Source organism: Chrysemys picta, chromosome 24 (genome assembly GCF_011386835.1).
Source record: "Chrysemys picta bellii isolate R12L10 chromosome 24, ASM1138683v2, whole genome shotgun sequence".
Taxonomy (NCBI): domain Eukaryota; kingdom Metazoa; phylum Chordata; order Testudines; family Emydidae; genus Chrysemys; species Chrysemys picta.
The window spans coordinates 5010167-5028598 of NC_088814.1; the positions used below are offsets into that span (position 1 = coordinate 5010167).

Sequence of the window (18432 nt, forward strand, 5' to 3'; positions counted from 1 at the left end):
GGAGGGCAGGCGAGACAAGCCAGAGAGGGGACTATAGAAATGCAAAGACAAACAGTAGGTCAGAGGCAACACTGGGATTTACCCGGATCCCAGTCTAGCGTTTCCCCCACTGGACCATAGTGGCTCTCCTCCTACCCAGCTATGGTTTATAGGGCCAGCTCTGGACTCTGTTTGATACCGAGGTGTTTCTGGAACGATGATGCTAAAGGGGGTTGATCTATGCCGGTGCGAAGGGACGGTAAACCTAGGATCACAAGAGAAGGTGCAGGACCAGAACGCTGGGTGATAAGACCAGAACATTGCCAGTGCTTTACCAGGGCTCAGAGGTTAACCTTCTACACGTCCCAGTCAGAGCCTAGTCTCTAGGATATCCATCCAGAAATGGGATTTACGCGTTTCCTTCTAGCGATTCCCAACCTGGAGCCCAAACCAAAAGTTCCAATCCAGAGTTGCGTCCAAATTCTCAGCTCCAGTGGGTCAAATCTGAGGACCTCCCCAAACTCTGTGTCACTGTGGATTTGGAGCTGGAACCCCCCCTATTTGGGGTGGCTGGAATCTAGTTCAGCCCATTAGAGAGAGAAGAAGATTGGAGCTACATCCAGAGCTGGGAACTGGAGTCAGATGTCCTAAGGCCAGCAGGGCCCATTGTGACATCCAGTCTGACCTCCTGCATAACACAGGGCCAGAAAACTTTCCCCAAGTAATTCCTAGAGGGGATCTTTTAGAAAAACACCCGTCTTGATTTAAAAATGGTCATGGATGGCGAATCCACCACAACCCTTGGTAAATTGGTAAATCTGATGGTTAATGTCTCTTACCATTAAATTTCCAGCCTGAATTTGTCTAGCTTCAACTTCCAGCCATTGGATTCTGTTAGTCCTTCCTCTGCTAGCTTGAAGAGCCCGTCATAAAATGTTTGTTTCCCCCCCCCCCCCCCCCGGTAGGTACTTATAGACTGTGATCAAGTCAATCAAAAGATTGGTTTAATCTTTTCTTGGGGCGTGTCCCCTACAGGTGATTCTGCTCTCAGGTCCTGCCTTATTGGCTCGGAAGTGAGAAGCAATATTACCCTCTAGCCAAAGAGAGGTCCCATGACCCCAGCCTTAGGACTGGGTGCTGATGGAGGCATGTATCTCCTTCTATTTGTTTTCTGAGGCTGGTGCCGTCTGGAGCCACCCAGGGTCTCAGCATTCTCCTTTTGCATGTATCTAGGCATCAATATGTGTTCCCCCCCCACAGCCCTCCCTTCTATTGACAGCTGTTTTCCTGCTTACAGAAAACAGAAACAACAGGTGGTCCTTTACACTGTGTCTTGGCACCCCCTGGCCATGAGTTTATGCAGGCGAATAAGTCTGATCTGAGCATACGTCATGCCCTCCTGCTTGTTTCTGGTCACCTAGGGCCGTATGTGTCAGTTTCAGCTGCTATAAAATCATGCCCTGCTACAGAGGTACCACCATGTTGTGTAACCGGCAGTGCCTTTTGTATAAATCGCAGGGTACACGCACACACACTCGTATACATACACAGTCACACGCACACAATCCCACACAGTCACACCCCCATGGACTCAGAGTCACACCCAATCCCACACACCTACAGACTCAGGACCACACACACTCAGATACACACTAGACACACACGCACTGATACACACACAGTCTCACAAACACACACCCAACCGCCAGACAAGTATTCTGAGCACCGTAAAAAAAAACAAAAAACAACCCTCCCCATGGCTGGAAATGCACAGCCAATGTTTCTACCAGCAGACGCCTCTCCCTAGGGAAACGTGAATTGTTGAAGTTAGCCCCATTGAAAAAAAATAAAAGGAAAATGGCTTCCCTGGTGGAGCTTAATACTTCTCAGAACCTGGACAACAGCTGAATAAATACACAGTCAGCCCCTTTCCAGCATCAGCCAGGTAATCCATCCATCTAGCGCTCATACACAGCACGTTCGTGTTGCTCTCTGGACGGCGATCAGGCCCGTCGAGCTTCGGTTTTATTCCAGCGGCAGGGGCAGTCGGACTCAGCCAGCAGCAGCGACACGGCAGTTGGTTCAGTTTTACGGTCAATGAGGTTCAATCTTAGAGGATTTCAGACCCTGCCTTGGCAGCTATCTGCACAAACCAGACCCAATTCAACACCTCCTCCTGCCCAGCCCACCCCTTGGTTTATTTTCCCACCTCCCCTGTATTTCACGACATGTCCCACGTGTCCTTCGTGCGCTGCCGAATCCCTAGTCGCTGCTCGGTGTGGCCTGTGCCGCGGACACATTCCCTTAATAACTCCCTGACTCGTCCCTCTCTCCCCGCCACTCTCTTTCTCCCTGATTTCCCAACTCCACGTTGGACTGACTTTCCTCCTTGATTCAAGGGGCAGAATCCCTGTTGGGAACAGGCAGCATGGTCTAATGGGTGGAGCAGCAGACTAGGGAATCAGGAGACCTTCATTCTGTGCCACTGACCTGCTGGGTGACCTCGAGCCAGTCACGTCCCTGCTCTGTGCCTCAGTTTCCCCTCCTACCTTGTCTATTTAGCGTGTACGTTCTTCAGGGCAGGGTCTGTCTCTCGCTGCATGGCTGTACAGCACCTAGCACAATGGGGCCCTGATCTCGCCTGTTGTAATATAAATAATAATTTGATGGGCGCTGGTCCTCATTTGCATGCTCATGGCTGGTCTATTGGGCACTACAATGGCCGGAATTAGTTCTCCTAATTGTGTTAGCTAAATGAGTGCTTCCTTTCATATATATATAAAAACCCCTCCTGAATTCTGATCACTTCCAGGTCTATTGAAGATCTGTCACTGTTTGAGAGCCCTGTAACGGGGAACACCGCTGGGGCCTCTTGGCGGAAACGGCCATACGGGAAGCCCTTTGTGCTGGGATAAGGCCCTACCATCCCCTCCTGCAGAACCACCTCCCTTCGGGTCAGTTCTCTGCAGAGAGGTTCCCGGGGGCCTCGTTCTCAGAGGGCCAGGGCGGGCCGGGCAAGGAAGCCCTCCCAGCCAGCCTCTTAGTTCTGCTTCTCAGCCTGCAGCTCTTCCTAGGTGCTTATCTGCCCTCACCCTAGCCTCTCACGGGAACTGATTGATTTCAGCCTCGCAGCATCCCGGGGAGGTGGGGACGTCTCCTGGCCACTTTGCAGGTGGGGGGACTGAGGCACAGAGAGATTAAGACCCAGATCCTCGAAGGTACCTAGGCGCCCAACTCCCATTGAACCCCTAACCCTGCCCTGCTTTCAATGGGAGTTAGCCACACACTGGGCCAAAGTGACTTGAGCGAGGTCACACAGGACATCTGTGTCTGAACCGGGACGCGCACCTAGTCTCAGTCCTGTGCCCGATCCATTAAACCACCCGTCCTACACAGCTGCACAGTACTCTCTCTGTCCCCCGCTTTCTGGGCAAAATTCAGCTCTGTGCCGAGGGCCCCAGGGCTGATGCCCCACTTAATAATCCCACTTAACCTCTCTTTGTTTGTTTGTTCACTATGATTACTATTGTGCCAAGCAGCCCTGGACCAGCACTGCACTGTGCTCGGCGCTGTACAATCCCAGAACAAAAAGACAGGCCCGGTCTCACAGAGCTTGCAATCCAAGCTGCTCTTAAGTAACTGGTCCTAGCCTGACTTAAATAGGGCATAAGCCTCGTGCTGACACCCAGAGAGAAGGCTGGGAGTCCCCGAGTGGCTCTAACAGTGCTGTGAGCAGCAAGCGCTCCTGGTGGATTTTCCAGAAGGAAATTCCCTCAGACAACGCCACCTCCGGCAAACGCTCAGGTCCAGCCAGCCACGGCGCCTGGAATCACGCAGAGGGTCTGTCTACACTGCAGTCCGAGGTGTGGCTGCGGATCTAGCCAGCTCCAGTAACAATAACAGTGAAGCGGCAGCAACATGGGCTCACCCCTCGAGTACATACCCAGTGGTCCCATATGGGCTTGTACGGCCTGGGCTCCCCCTGCTTCACTGCTACTTACCGGAGCTCCGCTAGATCAGAGCGAGCTGGGATATGTCTACGCGTGCTGCAGTCGCTCCTCTGACTGTAGTGTAGACAGACCCAGAGCCTTAACCCTGTGGGATTTACACGGAGCTGTCTTTGTTGTCCCTCCCCCTTGCTTCTGCATTAGAGCTCAATCCTGCAAGGTGCTGAGCTCTCTGGACCCAGCAAAAGCACATCGGCACATGCTTAGTTTGACGTCCGTGAGCAGCCCCATTGACTGGAGTGGGACAAAAGTATCCATTTGTCGTCTTTCGTTTCATACGGCGATTATAAACCTTTCGGGGCAAGGCCCATTTTTTGGTTATAGCTGTGTACAGCTCCAGGCACGCTGGGGCCCTGATCCCTGGTGGGGACATGGAGGCCCTACTCCGATACAAACAACAAGACATTCAATCCTGAATTTTTTTTCCACGGTAACCAGTCACAGCAGCAACTTTGCACTCATTAAAGACCAAATATCTAGGTGCTGGAGCTGGGGGTGCTGTCACACCCCTGGCTTGAAGTGGTTTCCATTATATCCAGGGTTTGCAGTTTGGTTCAATGGCTCTCGACACTGTAAACATTGTTCCAGCCCCCCTGCTCTTATGTCACGTAGGACTTTATAACCCCAGAAGGGAAAAGAGCCAGAGACTTCACAAAGTGCACTATGGACTTCGCTATTGCCAACGTCGGGGCTCAGATACCATGGTGATGGGCAATGACACAAAACCCTAAGGTAGATAGGCAGATTTTACTCAATACTTTACAAAAGCTCCTTGCTGAATTCCCAAAGGTGAATTTCACCTGAGTAAATATTTCAGGATTTCCCCCCAAGATTTAAAAACAAAAAACCCAAAGTCCTTAGTCTTGAGAAAATAAGACTGGGGGGGAAGCCAGGTAACGGTCTTCTGTTGCAAAGGGCTGTTGCAAAGAGGACAGTAATCAATTGTTCTCCATGGGACAAAATACAACCTGGTTTTACAAAAGGTAGATCGTGCCAAACCAACCTGAGCTCCTTCTTTGAGACGGTAACAGATTTTTTAGACAAAGGAAACGCAGTGGATCTAATTTACCTCGATTTCAGTAAGGCATTTGATACGGTTCCACATGGGGAATGATTAGCTAAATTGGAAAAGATGGGGATCAATATGAAAATTGGAAGGCGGATAAGGAACTGGTTAAAGGGGAGACTACAAAGGGTCGTACTGAAAGGTGAACTGTCAGGCTAGAAGGAGGTTACTAGTGGAGTTCCTCAGGGATCAGTTTTGGGACCAATCTTATTTCATCTTTTTATTGATGACCTTGGCACAAAAAGTGGGACTGTGCTAATAAAGTTTGCAGATGACACAAAGCTGGGAGGTATTGCTAATACAGAGAAGGACCGGGATATCATACAGGAAGATCTGGATGACCTTGTAAACTGGAGTAATAGTAATAGGATGAAATTTAATAGTGAGAAGTGCAAGGTCATGCATTTAGGGATTAATAACAAGAATTTTTGCTATAAGCTGGGGACGCATCAGTTGGAAGTAACAGAGGAGGAGAAGGATCTCGGAGTATTGGTTGATCGCAGGATGACTATGAGCTGCCAATGTGATATGGCCGTGAAAAAAGCGAATGCGTCTTGGGATGCATCAGGCGAGGTATTTCCAGTAGAGATAAGGAGGTGTTAGTATCATTATACAAGGCACTGGTGAGACCTGGAATACTGTGTGCAGTTCTGGTCTCCCATGTTTAAGAAGGATGAATTCAAACTGAAACAGGGACAGAGAAGGGCCACTAGGATGATCCGAGGAATGGAAAACCTGTCTTATGAAAGGAGACTCAAAGAGCTTGGCTTGTTTAGCCTAACCAAAAGAAGGCTGATGGGAGAGATGGGATATATCAGAGGAATAAATACCAGGGAGGAAGAGGAATTATTTAAGCTCAAAAAGAACAGGAGTACTTGTGGCACCTTAGAAACTAACATTTATTAGAGCATAAGCTTTCGTGGACTACAGCCCACTTCTTCGGATGCATATATCATCCGAAGAAGTGGGCTGTAGTCCACGAAAGCTTATGCTCTAATAAATTTGTTAGTCTCTAAGGTGCCACAAGTACTCCTGTTCTTTTTGCGGATACAGACTAACACGGCTGCTACTCTGAAACCTGTCAGTATTTAAGCTCAGTACCAATGTGGACACAAGCACAAATGGATATAAACTGGCCATCAGGAAGTTTAGACTTGAAATTAGATGAAGGTTTCTAACCATCAGAGGAGTGAAGTTCTGGAACAGCCTCCCAAGGGGAGCAGTGGGGGCAAAAGACATATCTGGCTTCAAGACTAAGCTTGAGAAGTTTATGGAGGGGATGGTATGATGGGATAGCCTAATTTTGGCAATTAATTGATCTTTGACTATTAGCAGTAAATATGCCCGATGGCCTGTGATGGGATGTTAGATGGGGGGGGGGGGGATCTGAGTTACTACAGAGAATTCTTTCCTGGGTGCTGGCTGGTGAGTCTTGCCCACATGCTCAGGGTTTAACTGATCGCCATATTTGGGGTTGGGAAGGAATTTTCCTCCAGGGCAGATTGGCAGAGGCCCTGGGGGTTTTTCGCCTTCCTCTGCAGCGTGGGGTACGGGTCACTTGCTGGCGGATTCTCTGCACCTTGAGGTCTTTAAACCACAATTTGAGGACTTCAATAACTCAGACATAGGTTAGGGGTTTGTTCCAGGAGTGGGTGGGTGAGATTCTGTGGCCTGTGTTGTGCAGGAGGTCAGAGTAGACGATCATAATGGTCCCTTCTGACCTTAAAATCTATGAGTCTATGTCCACTGGAGGTAGGATAAGAAGTAATGGGCTTAACCTGCAGCAAGGGAGATTTAGGTTAGATGTTAGGGAAAACTTTCTAACTATACGAGTAGTTGAGCTCTGGACCAGGCTTCCAAGGGAGGTTGTGGAATTCACTGGAGGTTTTTAAGAACTGGCTGGACAAACCCCTGTCAGGGATGGTCTAGGTCCTGCTTCAGCGCAGGGGGCTGGACTGGAGGACTTCTTGAGGTCCCTTCCAGCCCTACATTTCTCTGATTCTATGAAATGTCCTTCCCTGAGTTACTGCAAATACCTCAAACGATTACACCTTTTACAAATCTCACTCTCCACCACTGAACTGATGCTCTGTGTTCACCTTTAGAGCCCATCACGCAAGTGCTGAAAACACGTCAGTTTCACCTATGGTTTATAGTCAATTTCTATCTAATCTAATCTATCTAGCTAGCTAAATCATCCTAACCTGTCCATCTCATAAGGCTATGGGTCATTTCTATGGTTTCTTAACAAGTCTGTGGTTTTTGTTGAGGGGAGGACTGGGGTGTTTTTTATTTTATTTTGTTTTCGTTTGATGGATTGATTTTATGGAACGTAGATCTAGCGTTTAGGCCGGCAGGGGACCCCAGCACCCACCCGGAGCTCATTGCAGGATCAGGCGCTAAACCTGGCAGTGTTCCTTTAAGAAACCCTACTCTTATTTAAATGGGGTTTATAATTAAAAGGGTGATCCACCTTAGGGCAGCACTAGTGGGAGATGCTGTAATATGTCCAGCCAGCCAGATTAGGGAGCTGATGGGGGATTCACCCGCACCTTGCTCTAATTCAGGCTGTATTCCTACCTCCCTTCCCCCCCCGGACCTCACCCCCATGCCTCTGGCTGCCACCCAAGGCAGGTGATATAAATAGAAAGGTGGTTGTGACTGCCTGGATCGCTCAGCCTCGAGAACAGCTGTGCCGAAGACACATCCACAGGCTGAGCAGTCAGTAAGCCCTAAATCTCATCTCCCTGCATCCAGGGCAGAAGCGTGCCGGGGGGAGCCCAGGAAGCCAGCTGGCCCACCGCCCGTAGAGGCAGGCCTGCTGCAGCCCACGCTGCTTGTCCTGCCTATCGGGGTTTGTTTACAAAACAAACAACCCCCCAGGCAACACCTGGCGCGGGGCAATTCCCCCTTCCCTGCCAGCTCCTGGATCCATGCTGATTAAAAGCCTCTCCCTGTGTCTGGCTGGAGAATGACAAGGGAGAGAGACATGCAACAGGGAAGGGAAGTGGTTGTCATCCTGTGCATGGAAAATGGGTCAAAACCTGACTCTAAATAATGAATGGTTCCTGAGTGGAGTTGCACAGGCAGATCTAATCTATCTACCAACGTATGCAAGTCAAGATCCCTCTGTCTTTCTATCTCCCCACCCCATGCATCCAGCCACCCGCTCTTTCTCCCCCTAATTTGTCCGTTTCCTTTTCCTTGCTCTCTGTCGTCTCCTTCGTTGGATGGCTCCTTGCCCTAGGATACTTAGCTCCATAGCTCCCAGGCCCAATTATCTTCTTAATCACACCAGTGCAACTGTGGGGAAGTCAGAGGACTAACGGGCTTAACCAAGGGGAGGGATAGCTCGGTGGTTTGAGCATTGGCCTACTAAATCCAGAGTTATGAGCTCAATCCTTGAGGGGGCCATTTAGAGATCTGGGGCGAAAATCTGTCTGGGGATTGGTCCTGCTTTGAGCAGGGGGTTGGACTAGATGACCTCTTGAGGTCCCTTCCAACCCTGATATTCTATGAATTTACCCCAATGGGGCCTAGTTTTCCCATTTGATGTGTAACTCTCCCACCTTCCCCATCATGTAGCTATACCTCCGTTGCTCTGGGTAGAGAGCCAGTGTGATCCGTTAGCACCACTTAAGTCCCCTGCCTGGGGGCAGGGTTCACCTAGCAAGGACACCTTTCTTTCCAGCTCAGGTTTCGGTTTTGCAATTTGCAGGTCGCATTCTGCTGAAATACGATGGTTATTTACGTGCAGTGGTGCACAAGGCTAATATCACTCCGGGGTGTATTCACAGGAGCTTTGTATGTAAGACACAGGAGGTAACTGTGGTGATTCTCTCGTTCTACTCGGCGCTGGTGAGGCCTCAGCTGGAATCGTGCGTCCGGTTCTGGGCACCACTTCCGGAAAGATGTGGACAAATTGGAGGGAGCCCAGAGGAGAGCAACAAAAGTGATCAAAGTGATCAAAACCTGAACGATGAGAAAAGGTTAAAAAAAACAGGCGTGTTTAAGCTTGAGAAAAGAAGGCTGAGGGGGGACCTGTAACTTTCTTCAAATACATTAAGGGCTGTTACAAAGAGGACAGGGATCCATTGTTCTCTAGGACCACTGGAGTCAGGACAAGATTTAATGAACTTAATCTGCAGCCAAAAAACTTTCTAGCTATCAGGGTCGTTAAGCTCTGTGAAGTGAGGCTTTCAAGGGAGGTTGTGGAATCCCTGTCATTGCTGTTTTTTAAGAGCAGGTCAAACAAACACTTGTCAGCGCTGGTCTAGGTTCACTTGGTCCTGCCTCAGTGCAAGGGGTTGGACTGGATGATCTCTCGAGGTCCCTTCCAGACTGACATTGCTATGAGAGTAGCCACTGGAAATCTGAGTCCCATTGCGCTAGGGGCTGTACAAACTCACAAGAGACATCTGCCCCAAAGCGCTCACAGGTTGAATAGACGAGACAGACAAGGGGCGAAAGGGGAAACTGAGGCAAAGAGAGGGGAAATGACTTCCACGGGGTCATGGAGCCCATTAGCGGCAGAGCCGAGAATAAAACCCAGGCCTCCCACGGCCTTAGTGAAAGCAGAACAAGATGTCTGAGCCACTGGGAGCCCGTGTGGCCAAGCCCAATGTCCTGGCTATTAGACCACACGGGCAGAGCCTGAGTTTACAGTCTCGGTCCAGGTGTCGTTCATGGGGCGTAGGCGGAAGGCAGCCTCCTTTCCCGCCCTGGGCCCCAGAACAGCTGTGGGGACCCTTAGTGCTACGGCCCGGTCCCATGGGAGGCAAGAGGGGGAACCTACGGCTCAGCTTCCCAGCTCCTGCTGCACCCAACCCTTGCTCCTCTCTTCCAGGGGCGTGGTGAGGATGGACGTCAAGCTGCAGAACGTGGACATCAACCAGTGCGCCAGCGGCCCGGGATGGTTCACCGAGACGCACCAGTGTGATCTCAACAGTACACAGGTAAACGGCACCTGGGCTCCCAGTGCTGCCCACACGCCTCCCTGCCAGGCACCACTTAGCACCTTGTTCGCCCGCTCTGCCCCTGACAGCTCTTGGGTTCTTGCCTCGCGGAAGCCCCTGTGTAGGAGCAGCCGGGCCTCAAAGGCCCAGTCCAGATCCAGACTTTCCCACAGCCCAAGCTGGGATCTGGGGACAGGGGAGTGTCCAGCTCCCCAGGCAAACCCCAGTGCGACTGAAAGCCCTTTCCTTGGGCCGGAGGGCCTGATCCAAACCTCAGTGGAGCCAACGGAAAAGCTCCCTCCGACTTCAGTGAGCTCCGGTTCAAATCCTGAGATCTCCCTTCCCTCCACCCCCAAAGGACATTATCCTTCTTTGCAACGTCACTCCTCTTTCCAGAGTCATTCCTCGCTCCTGGTTTCCGCTACTCCCAGGCTCTGATTACAGGATCTCCTTCACCGCTGAATATTATCCCCACTCCTGCTGACCCATCTGCTTAGCTTAGCTGCTCCCTGCCTCGCAGCCAGTGAGGTTTACTGCGCAAATCTGCATGTACGCACATTGGTTTCTGTTTCGCCACGAGAGACAGCGTGTGACCTGGCTCCCTCCGAGCTGCGAGAACCCATCTCCATTCACAGACCATCGACCCCACTCCATGGCAGTTACCGCCCCTATCCCATGAGTTCAGATCTCGCAACCCTGCCCTGACCAGCTGCTGGCTGGCATGCCCTCCTATGGAAAGAGTTCCCAGCCGCACGCAGTGGGCAGTTTGAAAAGCTCCTGGAATCAGAACCATCTTCAGTGCATCACCACCACCCCCCGCCCCCAAGAAGGGACCCCAATGGGAATAGAATGATCTATTTTAGGTACCGATCTGCCACCCATGACCCTACTATCTGAACACCTCACACTCTTCAACACAGTTAGCCTTACAGCCCGCCAGTGAGGCAGGTAAAACCCCATTGTACAGATGGGGAAACTGAGGCACAGAGTGAGCCAAAGAGGCGGATCCTCAGAGGTATCAGGTTTTTATTATGATTAGGCGTTTATTTTATTTCAATGGGAGTTGGGCCCCTGAATAGCTTCGAGGGCCTGGGCCTAAGAGACTTGCCCGAAGTCACACTGGAAGTCCGTCCGGGAGGAAAAAATTGCACGTACGTCTCTGGTGTTCCAGGCTAGAGCCCTAACCACCAGGCAATGCTGTCTCTTTGGGAGAGGCAGGGATGCATAGAGGTCTGCCCTTAGGAGGCAGGAAGTCCTGAGTGCAATTCTGAGCTAGAAGTGAAGCACTTGCTTGTAGGGTTGCCAATTCTGATTGGACGTATTCCTGGAGATTTCATCACAGGAGGTGATCTTCAATTCAAGATTAATCTTTAGTTCCTGGAGAGGCCAGGAAAATCCTGGAGAGCTGGCAACCCTACTTGCTTGCTGTGTGGTGTTGAGCACATCCCTTCGCCTTTCGGGTGATTTCCCCATCTGTAGAATGGGGAGAATCATGTTTTCCTCCCTCACCGGGGTCATTAGCTAACGTCTGACCATACAAACCCCTGAGTGTTGTTTGTTAAGGACGAATCAGATTTCAAGAGTTTTCTAACCCCGCCCAACCCCCTCCTCCTGCACTGAAGACAACACCAGTACAAAGTGTGACTTTTCCTGTAGGTCCTACAAAAATAGGCGGCTTCGTTGTGGTGTGGCAAGAATGCAGCCTGGAGATCTCAAAGGCGTTTAAGGGAGTCGGGCCCCCAGCTTCCTTTGAACGTCCCATTTGTCTGGAATGCAGATATGTTAGCATCATTAGCGTGCGCTGTTTTCCTCCCCATCCCCTAGGGCTGAGTGCCGTATAAATGCCTGGATGATTAGATAGATAGAGATACCAGATTATAACCATGTTAAGGTAGGTCACATTTCAGGGCTTAATGTACTTGGCAGTGTCTCTTAGCCATCACATTGAGCAGTCACCTCTCTAATACCCAGCCTGGCAGCCCTGGCACGTCCCCTCTGCTCAGCAGGGAGAGAGGAAGGCAGCAGCTTCTCCAAGCAGGCGTGAGATGGGGAGCGAGAGGGTTGCTTTAATCATTTGGGGATTAGGAGGTTCAGCGCTTGGGATCTAATGTCCAATCAGATCTCCTGCAGCCTCCAGGGCAATTTTAAATGACAAACGCAGCAAGATCCCACCCCACGCCCCTTTTGATGTAATTATCCATTAAAAAATAAATAGAAAGGAAGCGCGGCCGGCTTTGTTAATTAACGAATCTTGCCTCGTCCTGCTTCTCTTTTTGCTCCCCTCTCTCCCATGCTGGGTAAATACCAGGGACACACGGCTCTCTCTGTGTGTAATTAAAAGGCTGCCTTTGAATTACTGGAGCGCTGCTGAAGTTTGCAGGGTTAATGCACTCCGGTCGGCAGAAATCATGGAATCCGCATACAAGATCAGGAGGGGAAGGGGGCAGTTTTCAAGGCATCCAGGAGCAAAATGAGAGGGATGGGATTAGGGTGACCAGATGTCCCGAGTTTATGGGGACAGTCCTGATTTTTGGGTCTTTTTCTTATATAGGCTCCTATTACCCCCCACCCCCGTCCTGATTTTTCACATTTGCTGTCTGGTCACCCTAGATGGGATGGCGGAGGGAGGACAGGCGAACAGGACGGGCTAACAGAGCCAAGGGTAATAATCCTGCCTCCGTTAGCGTGATCTTTGCCACCACGACCCGGCTCAGAGACATCCCCCCAAGAGCATTAATGAGCATGGTGGCTCCTTGTCTCCCTAGCCCCCACTAGCTATCAGTTTCCTTGGTCTGTTTCTGGCTCCCCTGGGGGATTGCGGCTCCCCATACTCACCACATGGTTATTCGGCTCCACCCCACTTCCACCCACGGGCCAGCTGGTGCCCCCTTCCTGCATAGTCACTGGTCCTGCATGAGCAATGTGCAAATTAGCCTACAAAGATTGTGCTTCCCCTTATGACCATAGAGGCCTCGACTGAGATCTGGGCCCCACTATGAAAACACATGGGGAGAGACAGTCCCTGCCCCAAAAACCGCTGAATAGACAAGGGGGTGGGAGGCACAGAGAGGGGACGTGAAGTGCTCAAGGTCACCCAGCGGCTCAGTGCCGGATACGATAAGATAGGGTTACCATACGTCCGGATTTTCCCGGACATGTCCGGCTTTTGGGGGTTCAAATCCCCGTCCGGGGGGAAATCCCCAAAAGCCAGGCATGTCCAGGGAAATCGGGAGGGAGGGAGGGAGGGCTCCGCCGGGGCCTCTTTCGCTGGGGTCGGCGGTGCGGGGCCGGGGTCGCGGGGCCGGGGGCATGGTGCCGGGCCGGGGTCCGGGCCGGGAGCCGGGGTGCCGGGCCCGGGAGCCGGTCGGCCGGGGTCGCGGGGCCGGGAGCCGGTCGGCCGGGGTCGCGGGGCCAGGAGCCGGGGGGTGCGCCGGGCCGCTGGGGGCCAGCAGTGCTGGGCGGGCCGGGGGTGGTCGGCCGGGGCCGGCACCCCAGGGCCCGAGCCGACCCAGGCTGGAGCCACCGGGGGCCAGCCTGGGCCGCGCCTCCTCCCCCCACACTCCCCCCTTACCTGCTTCAGGCTTCCCGCGAATCAAATGTTCGCGGGAAGCAGGGGAGGGGGCGGAGACTTTGGGGAGGGGGTGGAGTTGGGGCGGGGGCATGGGCGGGGCTGGGGGCGGGGGCGGGGCCCCGTGGAGTGTCCTCCATTTGGAGGCACAAAATATGGTAACCCTAGATAAGAGAACCCAGGCGTCCTGATTCCCAGTCCAGTGCCCTACCTCGCTGGAACCTGCTGCATCGCCCCCGACTCTGGCGACTGAGAGTTGAACCCAGTTGGCTGGTAGCCCTCGTCCCTGCTTTCCGGTGCTCGGCCTGTTGTCTTAGATTAAAGTTTCTCGCCCATGTTGAAAGCAGCTCCGCACGTTCCAATGATGCAGACCCAGAGAAGCGGCACTCACACAGAAAGCCCTAGAGGGAAAAGCAAAACGCCCACTGATGAACTGGCCTGGACAGACAGGATTGCAGGGGGAGCAGAGTGGATACTTTGGGAGCTGCTGGCATCTTGCTTGGCCCAAAAGGAGCACTGGGATGGGAAGTGGTGGGCTAAGGGGCTCGTCACCTCCACATCCCAGACCAATACAAGCTGTTCCCGTTGTCTGATGGGGTATCACTGGCCTGGGGAACGGAGCTGGTCGCCTCAGGTCACTTCCTAGGAGCCAGGCGTTTACAGCCCGGGTTACGCCACTCACTGGCAGTCCCGGCACCCCCGCAGGGTGAAGGCTGAGACACCTGGCCAGAGCGGAGCAGTGCGGGAACCGGTGGGTGGGTAGCACCGGAGGCAGGACTGTCTGAGCCAGCACTACGGCCACCTGCACCAAGTGGATGATGGGGAATGCACGTTGAGAGCCAGGAGAGCAGAGATGGGGGGAGCTTGACTCCCTTGGCTGCCCTCCCCCTCTCCTTCCCCACCCCCTCTGGTTCCTTGGGCCTGCTCGGCCTCCTCTTTGGAGCCCCTGCCTTCAGTCTGCCCTGGAGGGCACTCCACATGGCAGGCGAAAGATTGATTCCTCCCCGTTAAGCAATTGCCTCCTGGCAGCAGAGCAGCGGTCGATGGCTGTTGTGTTTGGAACGACGGGGGTGGGGAGCGGGCGCGTGGGCGGCAGGTAGGAAGGCCACTCGCTGCCAGCTCTTCGGTGGGTTCATGGCTGGGGCTCTCCAAGCTCCTGCCCTGCTCCCTGTTCTAGGCCTCGCATGCAATCTGTCCCATTTCTCCATTGGCATCTGGCCTCCGGCATGGGATCTCGCCGTCCCCGGCATTAACTGGGAAGCTCTTTGCAGGCTGCCCGCGCCCGGCTTTTGCCCTCGCGGTAGCGGGATTAGCGCTTGGCCGCATTACGCGTCCATTTAGGTTTTAGGAGGGGATTTGAACATCAGGCTTTTGCCTTTAATTCTTAAATGTTTAACCACTGGCTTCCAGAAATAAACTGAAAGGGACGGGGGGACTGCACTGAGCGGGGGCCGGGGGAGGGAACCCCTCCAGGTACAGTCATACCGAAGGAAGCCATCTAGATTCCCAGCTGGGAGGGGTCAGGGAGAGGCCAAACATTCCCATTGGGGCTCCAGGTTCCCCCCGGAGAAGGGGATCCGTGTCACTCACATGTGGCGTGTTTTGTTTAGTGTGTCCCGCAGGAAAGCCGCGGCTTCGTCCTCGGAAGATACCTCTGCCTGTGCAAGCCGGGCTTCTACGGCACAAGCAGGGCCTCCGGAGCTGGCCGGTCCGGTAGGTGGTAACCCTGCCCGGCCTACCCCAGCCGGAGCGTCTCCTCTGGGTGGCTGGGCGTGGCGCTTTCCTGGCGCTGCATCCACAATGCAGAGCCAAAGCTTGGTACTTGGCTCTTCTAGCGACCGGCCCCATAGCATGCGAGCACCTCCCCAACACCCCTCCCCCGTTTCCCAGCGGCGGAGCTGAAGCTAAGTGACTTGCCCAGGGCTGCGCAGAACGTCGGAGGCTGAGCAGGGAGCTGAAGCCTGGTCTCCCATAGCCACGGCCGGTGCTTTAACCACTGCACCCTCCTTCCTCTCTAGCTTCCCAGTTCTGCGACTCCACAGCGCCCCCCCGTCCCCCTCCATCTCCGAGAATTCTAAGCACCCGGCCTCTCCAAAGGGTTCCCTTCCTAGCTGCCGCAGATCCACCGTCTGGAAATGCATCCATGGGTTTGGACCCTTGGGGCTGATCTGTGCCCTGCTTTGCCTTAACCTTGCCCCGATCTCCCGCCCAGTACAGGAAAATACCCTTCATCGGCGGACAGGGATGGGTGGGACTGGAAATCACAGGGCCAAGATTAACCCTACTTGGTTGAGCCAGTTTATGTCACACCTTGAGTTAAACCAGTGGTTCCCAACCTTTTAACAACCTGTGAACCCTTTCCACTAAAATGTCAAGTCTCGCGAACCCCCTCCTAAAAATGAATATTTTCTCCTTTACCCGAGTATAAATGATAAAAGCAGTGATCTTGGAAAGATAAAATTGGTTTTTATGACATGCTTATTACACATATTTATTATTACAGTATTTTTATTACATTATGAAAAGGGCAACACTCTTCCAAGACCTCACTTTCATAGCTTGTATCACTTTGACTAAGCCTGTATAAGACAAGGCTCCTATGTTTCATTAAGGAGTATCAGATGTGAAACAGGAGGAAGGTATTTAAAAAGCCAACTCAAAGAGTTCCTCCTACACAAGCAGTCAGGTCTTGAGCAGTCCAGGCAAACAACGCACATTACAACGAAGCTTAAACTTGTTCTTCGTCATAATTTTAAAAACAAGACTAGCTGCCTATTTAATTTAAAAAAACAGCAAAAAATATCCACCTCCCTTTCCATTTCTTATAAGGAGTCTTGAAGTTGAAATCTCCTCAGTGTGATAGATCTGCTTGCTTTGATCTGTGTAGCTCTTGGAAGTCCAGGGGCTCCGGACTGCTGGCCCCGTGCTGCCCGGGGTCCCTAAGGACAGCTCTGGCCGCCCCTAGGGAATTTTTTCCCCGAGAACCCCCTGTAACATTTCCTGAACCCCAGTTTGGGAACCACTGAGTTCAACTGATGCAGCTCTGGCTGTAGACCAGGCCTTAGAGATGCCCTAGCGAGACAGAAGAGCGTCCCAGTGATGGCTCTGCACCTTGGGCTATCACCGATACCAGCGCAAAGAGGGTGCTACCTACGCTGCGCTGGTATAGAGGACGGTGTGTGGTGCGGGGCAGCAGAGAATCAGGCCCAGAGGCAGTGCTAGCCCATTGGGTGCCGTAAACAGGAATGTTTTTGCTCCCCCCACCCCGCAACACATAATAAAAAGCGAATAGGGGGCCCCCTTGAGCTGCTCGGGGCCATAAGCGATTGCTTAGTCTGCTTACCCCTAGCGCCGGCTCTGATCAGGCTCGGGACCGGTCACGTGAATCTGTTTTGTGGGAGGAGAGAAATCAAAGGCTGTGCAGAGTCGCGACGGCATTTTAACCTTCCCGCGCGCCTCCTCTTCACCCCTGCAGGCCCACAGGAAAGCTCATCCCAGTACGCAGGACAGTACGGAGCCGTGGACTCTGGGACCTTGCTCGAGTGCCGGCCCTGCAAGGAAGGATGCGTGACGTGCATGGACGACACCCCGTGTTTGATCCAGGAGGATTGGTCCCTGCGGGCTGCCGTCCTCTCTTTCCAGGCCTTCTGCATGCTGGCCGTCTTTCTCAGCATGCTGGTCTCCTACCACTTTCGAATGAGCAAGGCAAGGCACGCGGCGGTCACCGAGGAATGCGCTTTTACTACGGGGACTTTCCTGCTACAGGGGACTCCAAAGAACCCGGTTCTCCCCTCTGCAGCACCTCGGGGCCATATCGTGGAGCCTCCGAGACCTGGCGCAAGTTCTCTGCAGTATCCTTGGAGAGAGAGGAAAGCAGGATGCTAAACCCGGCTCAGAGCCCACCTCACCCAGGGAAACATTTGCAGGGGTCCCTGGTTTTAGGTGCCTCCGTTTTCTGGAGCCTCCTCAGCACCGAGCCCCTGCAGCTGCTGCTGACTTTGGCTGGAGCAGTGGGGTGCCCCGGCGCACCCCTCTGTAAATCAGGTCTTGAAGGTCTCCAGCTGGGCACCCATAAAAGGGAGGTAGCCAAAATCAGAGGCCGCTTCAGAAAACATTGCTTCAACCTCTGAACTGGGGGGATGCTATTGACTCTCCTGCCTCAGTGGGGCCTGGGAGGGTCAGCTGGCTGTGTGCAATGGGCAGGGGACCCGCCCAACCTCTATACACACCTTAAGTCCCAAGAAAGCCCTGCTTAAGCCTTGTGCTGGTGCCCTACCCAGGGGTCGATTTCCCCTCCAGTGCGCCGGAGCTGAGGAGTGCTAAGCAGAGGATGAGAAGCCAGGTGACCTCAGTTCTCTTCCCAGTGCTGCCCCAGAACCTGGACAGGTCGCTTTCCCTGCTCTGTGCCTCAGTTTCCCCATATGGAAAACAGGGTGATATTTAACTGCTTCAGTCATGGGGGAGGAAGGCGGGGGGGGGGCATCCTAATTGTTTGTGAACTGCTTTAAGGGCCTCATCCGGAAGGCACTAGAGGTGGCAAAGTATTATTGTTAGCAGCTTGGTTTCCCGCCTGCCCCATCCATTTTCATTTAAAATAAAAATCTTCACCTGGCAAGAGCAAGGTTTCCACATGCTCCTGTTTGTTTCCATTGACAAGGGCGCCTCCTGCTGGTGCACAGTCTCACCTGGCACACTGGATTAACTCCACTTTCAAACCACCTCTTTTTCCAGTGGGATTATTTCAAGAGCCCAGGTCTAGAATATATATTAGTTTTATTAGAGAGGGGTGCCCACGCCCAGGGAGCTTGATTTTGGGGGGCTGCAGTAAGGATGTGGGGCATTTCCCCCCTCCAAGTA

General features: G+C 52.9%; 1 protein-coding gene and 1 long non-coding RNA gene across 2 annotated transcripts in view; one reads left to right on the plus strand and one right to left on the minus strand.

Moving 5' to 3' along the window:
• Window positions 1-18432, plus strand: part of GPR179 (G protein-coupled receptor 179) — a 39024-nt gene that overhangs the window by 2728 nt on the left and 17864 nt on the right. The window contains exons 2-4 of the mRNA XM_005301858.5: window positions 9899-10007; window positions 15186-15288; window positions 17051-17280. Of these exons, the coding sequence (XP_005301915.2) occupies window positions 9899-10007; window positions 15186-15288; window positions 17051-17280 (442 nt within the window). The remainder of the gene's footprint in view (window positions 1-9898; window positions 10008-15185; window positions 15289-17050; window positions 17281-18432) is intronic.
• Window positions 10846-14438, minus strand: LOC122172610 (uncharacterized). Its single transcript, XR_006173065.2, has 3 exons — window positions 13787-14438; window positions 12843-12916; window positions 10846-11852 (listed from the first exon to the last, which is right to left on the minus strand). It is a non-coding gene; the product is annotated as an uncharacterized LOC122172610 (long non-coding RNA).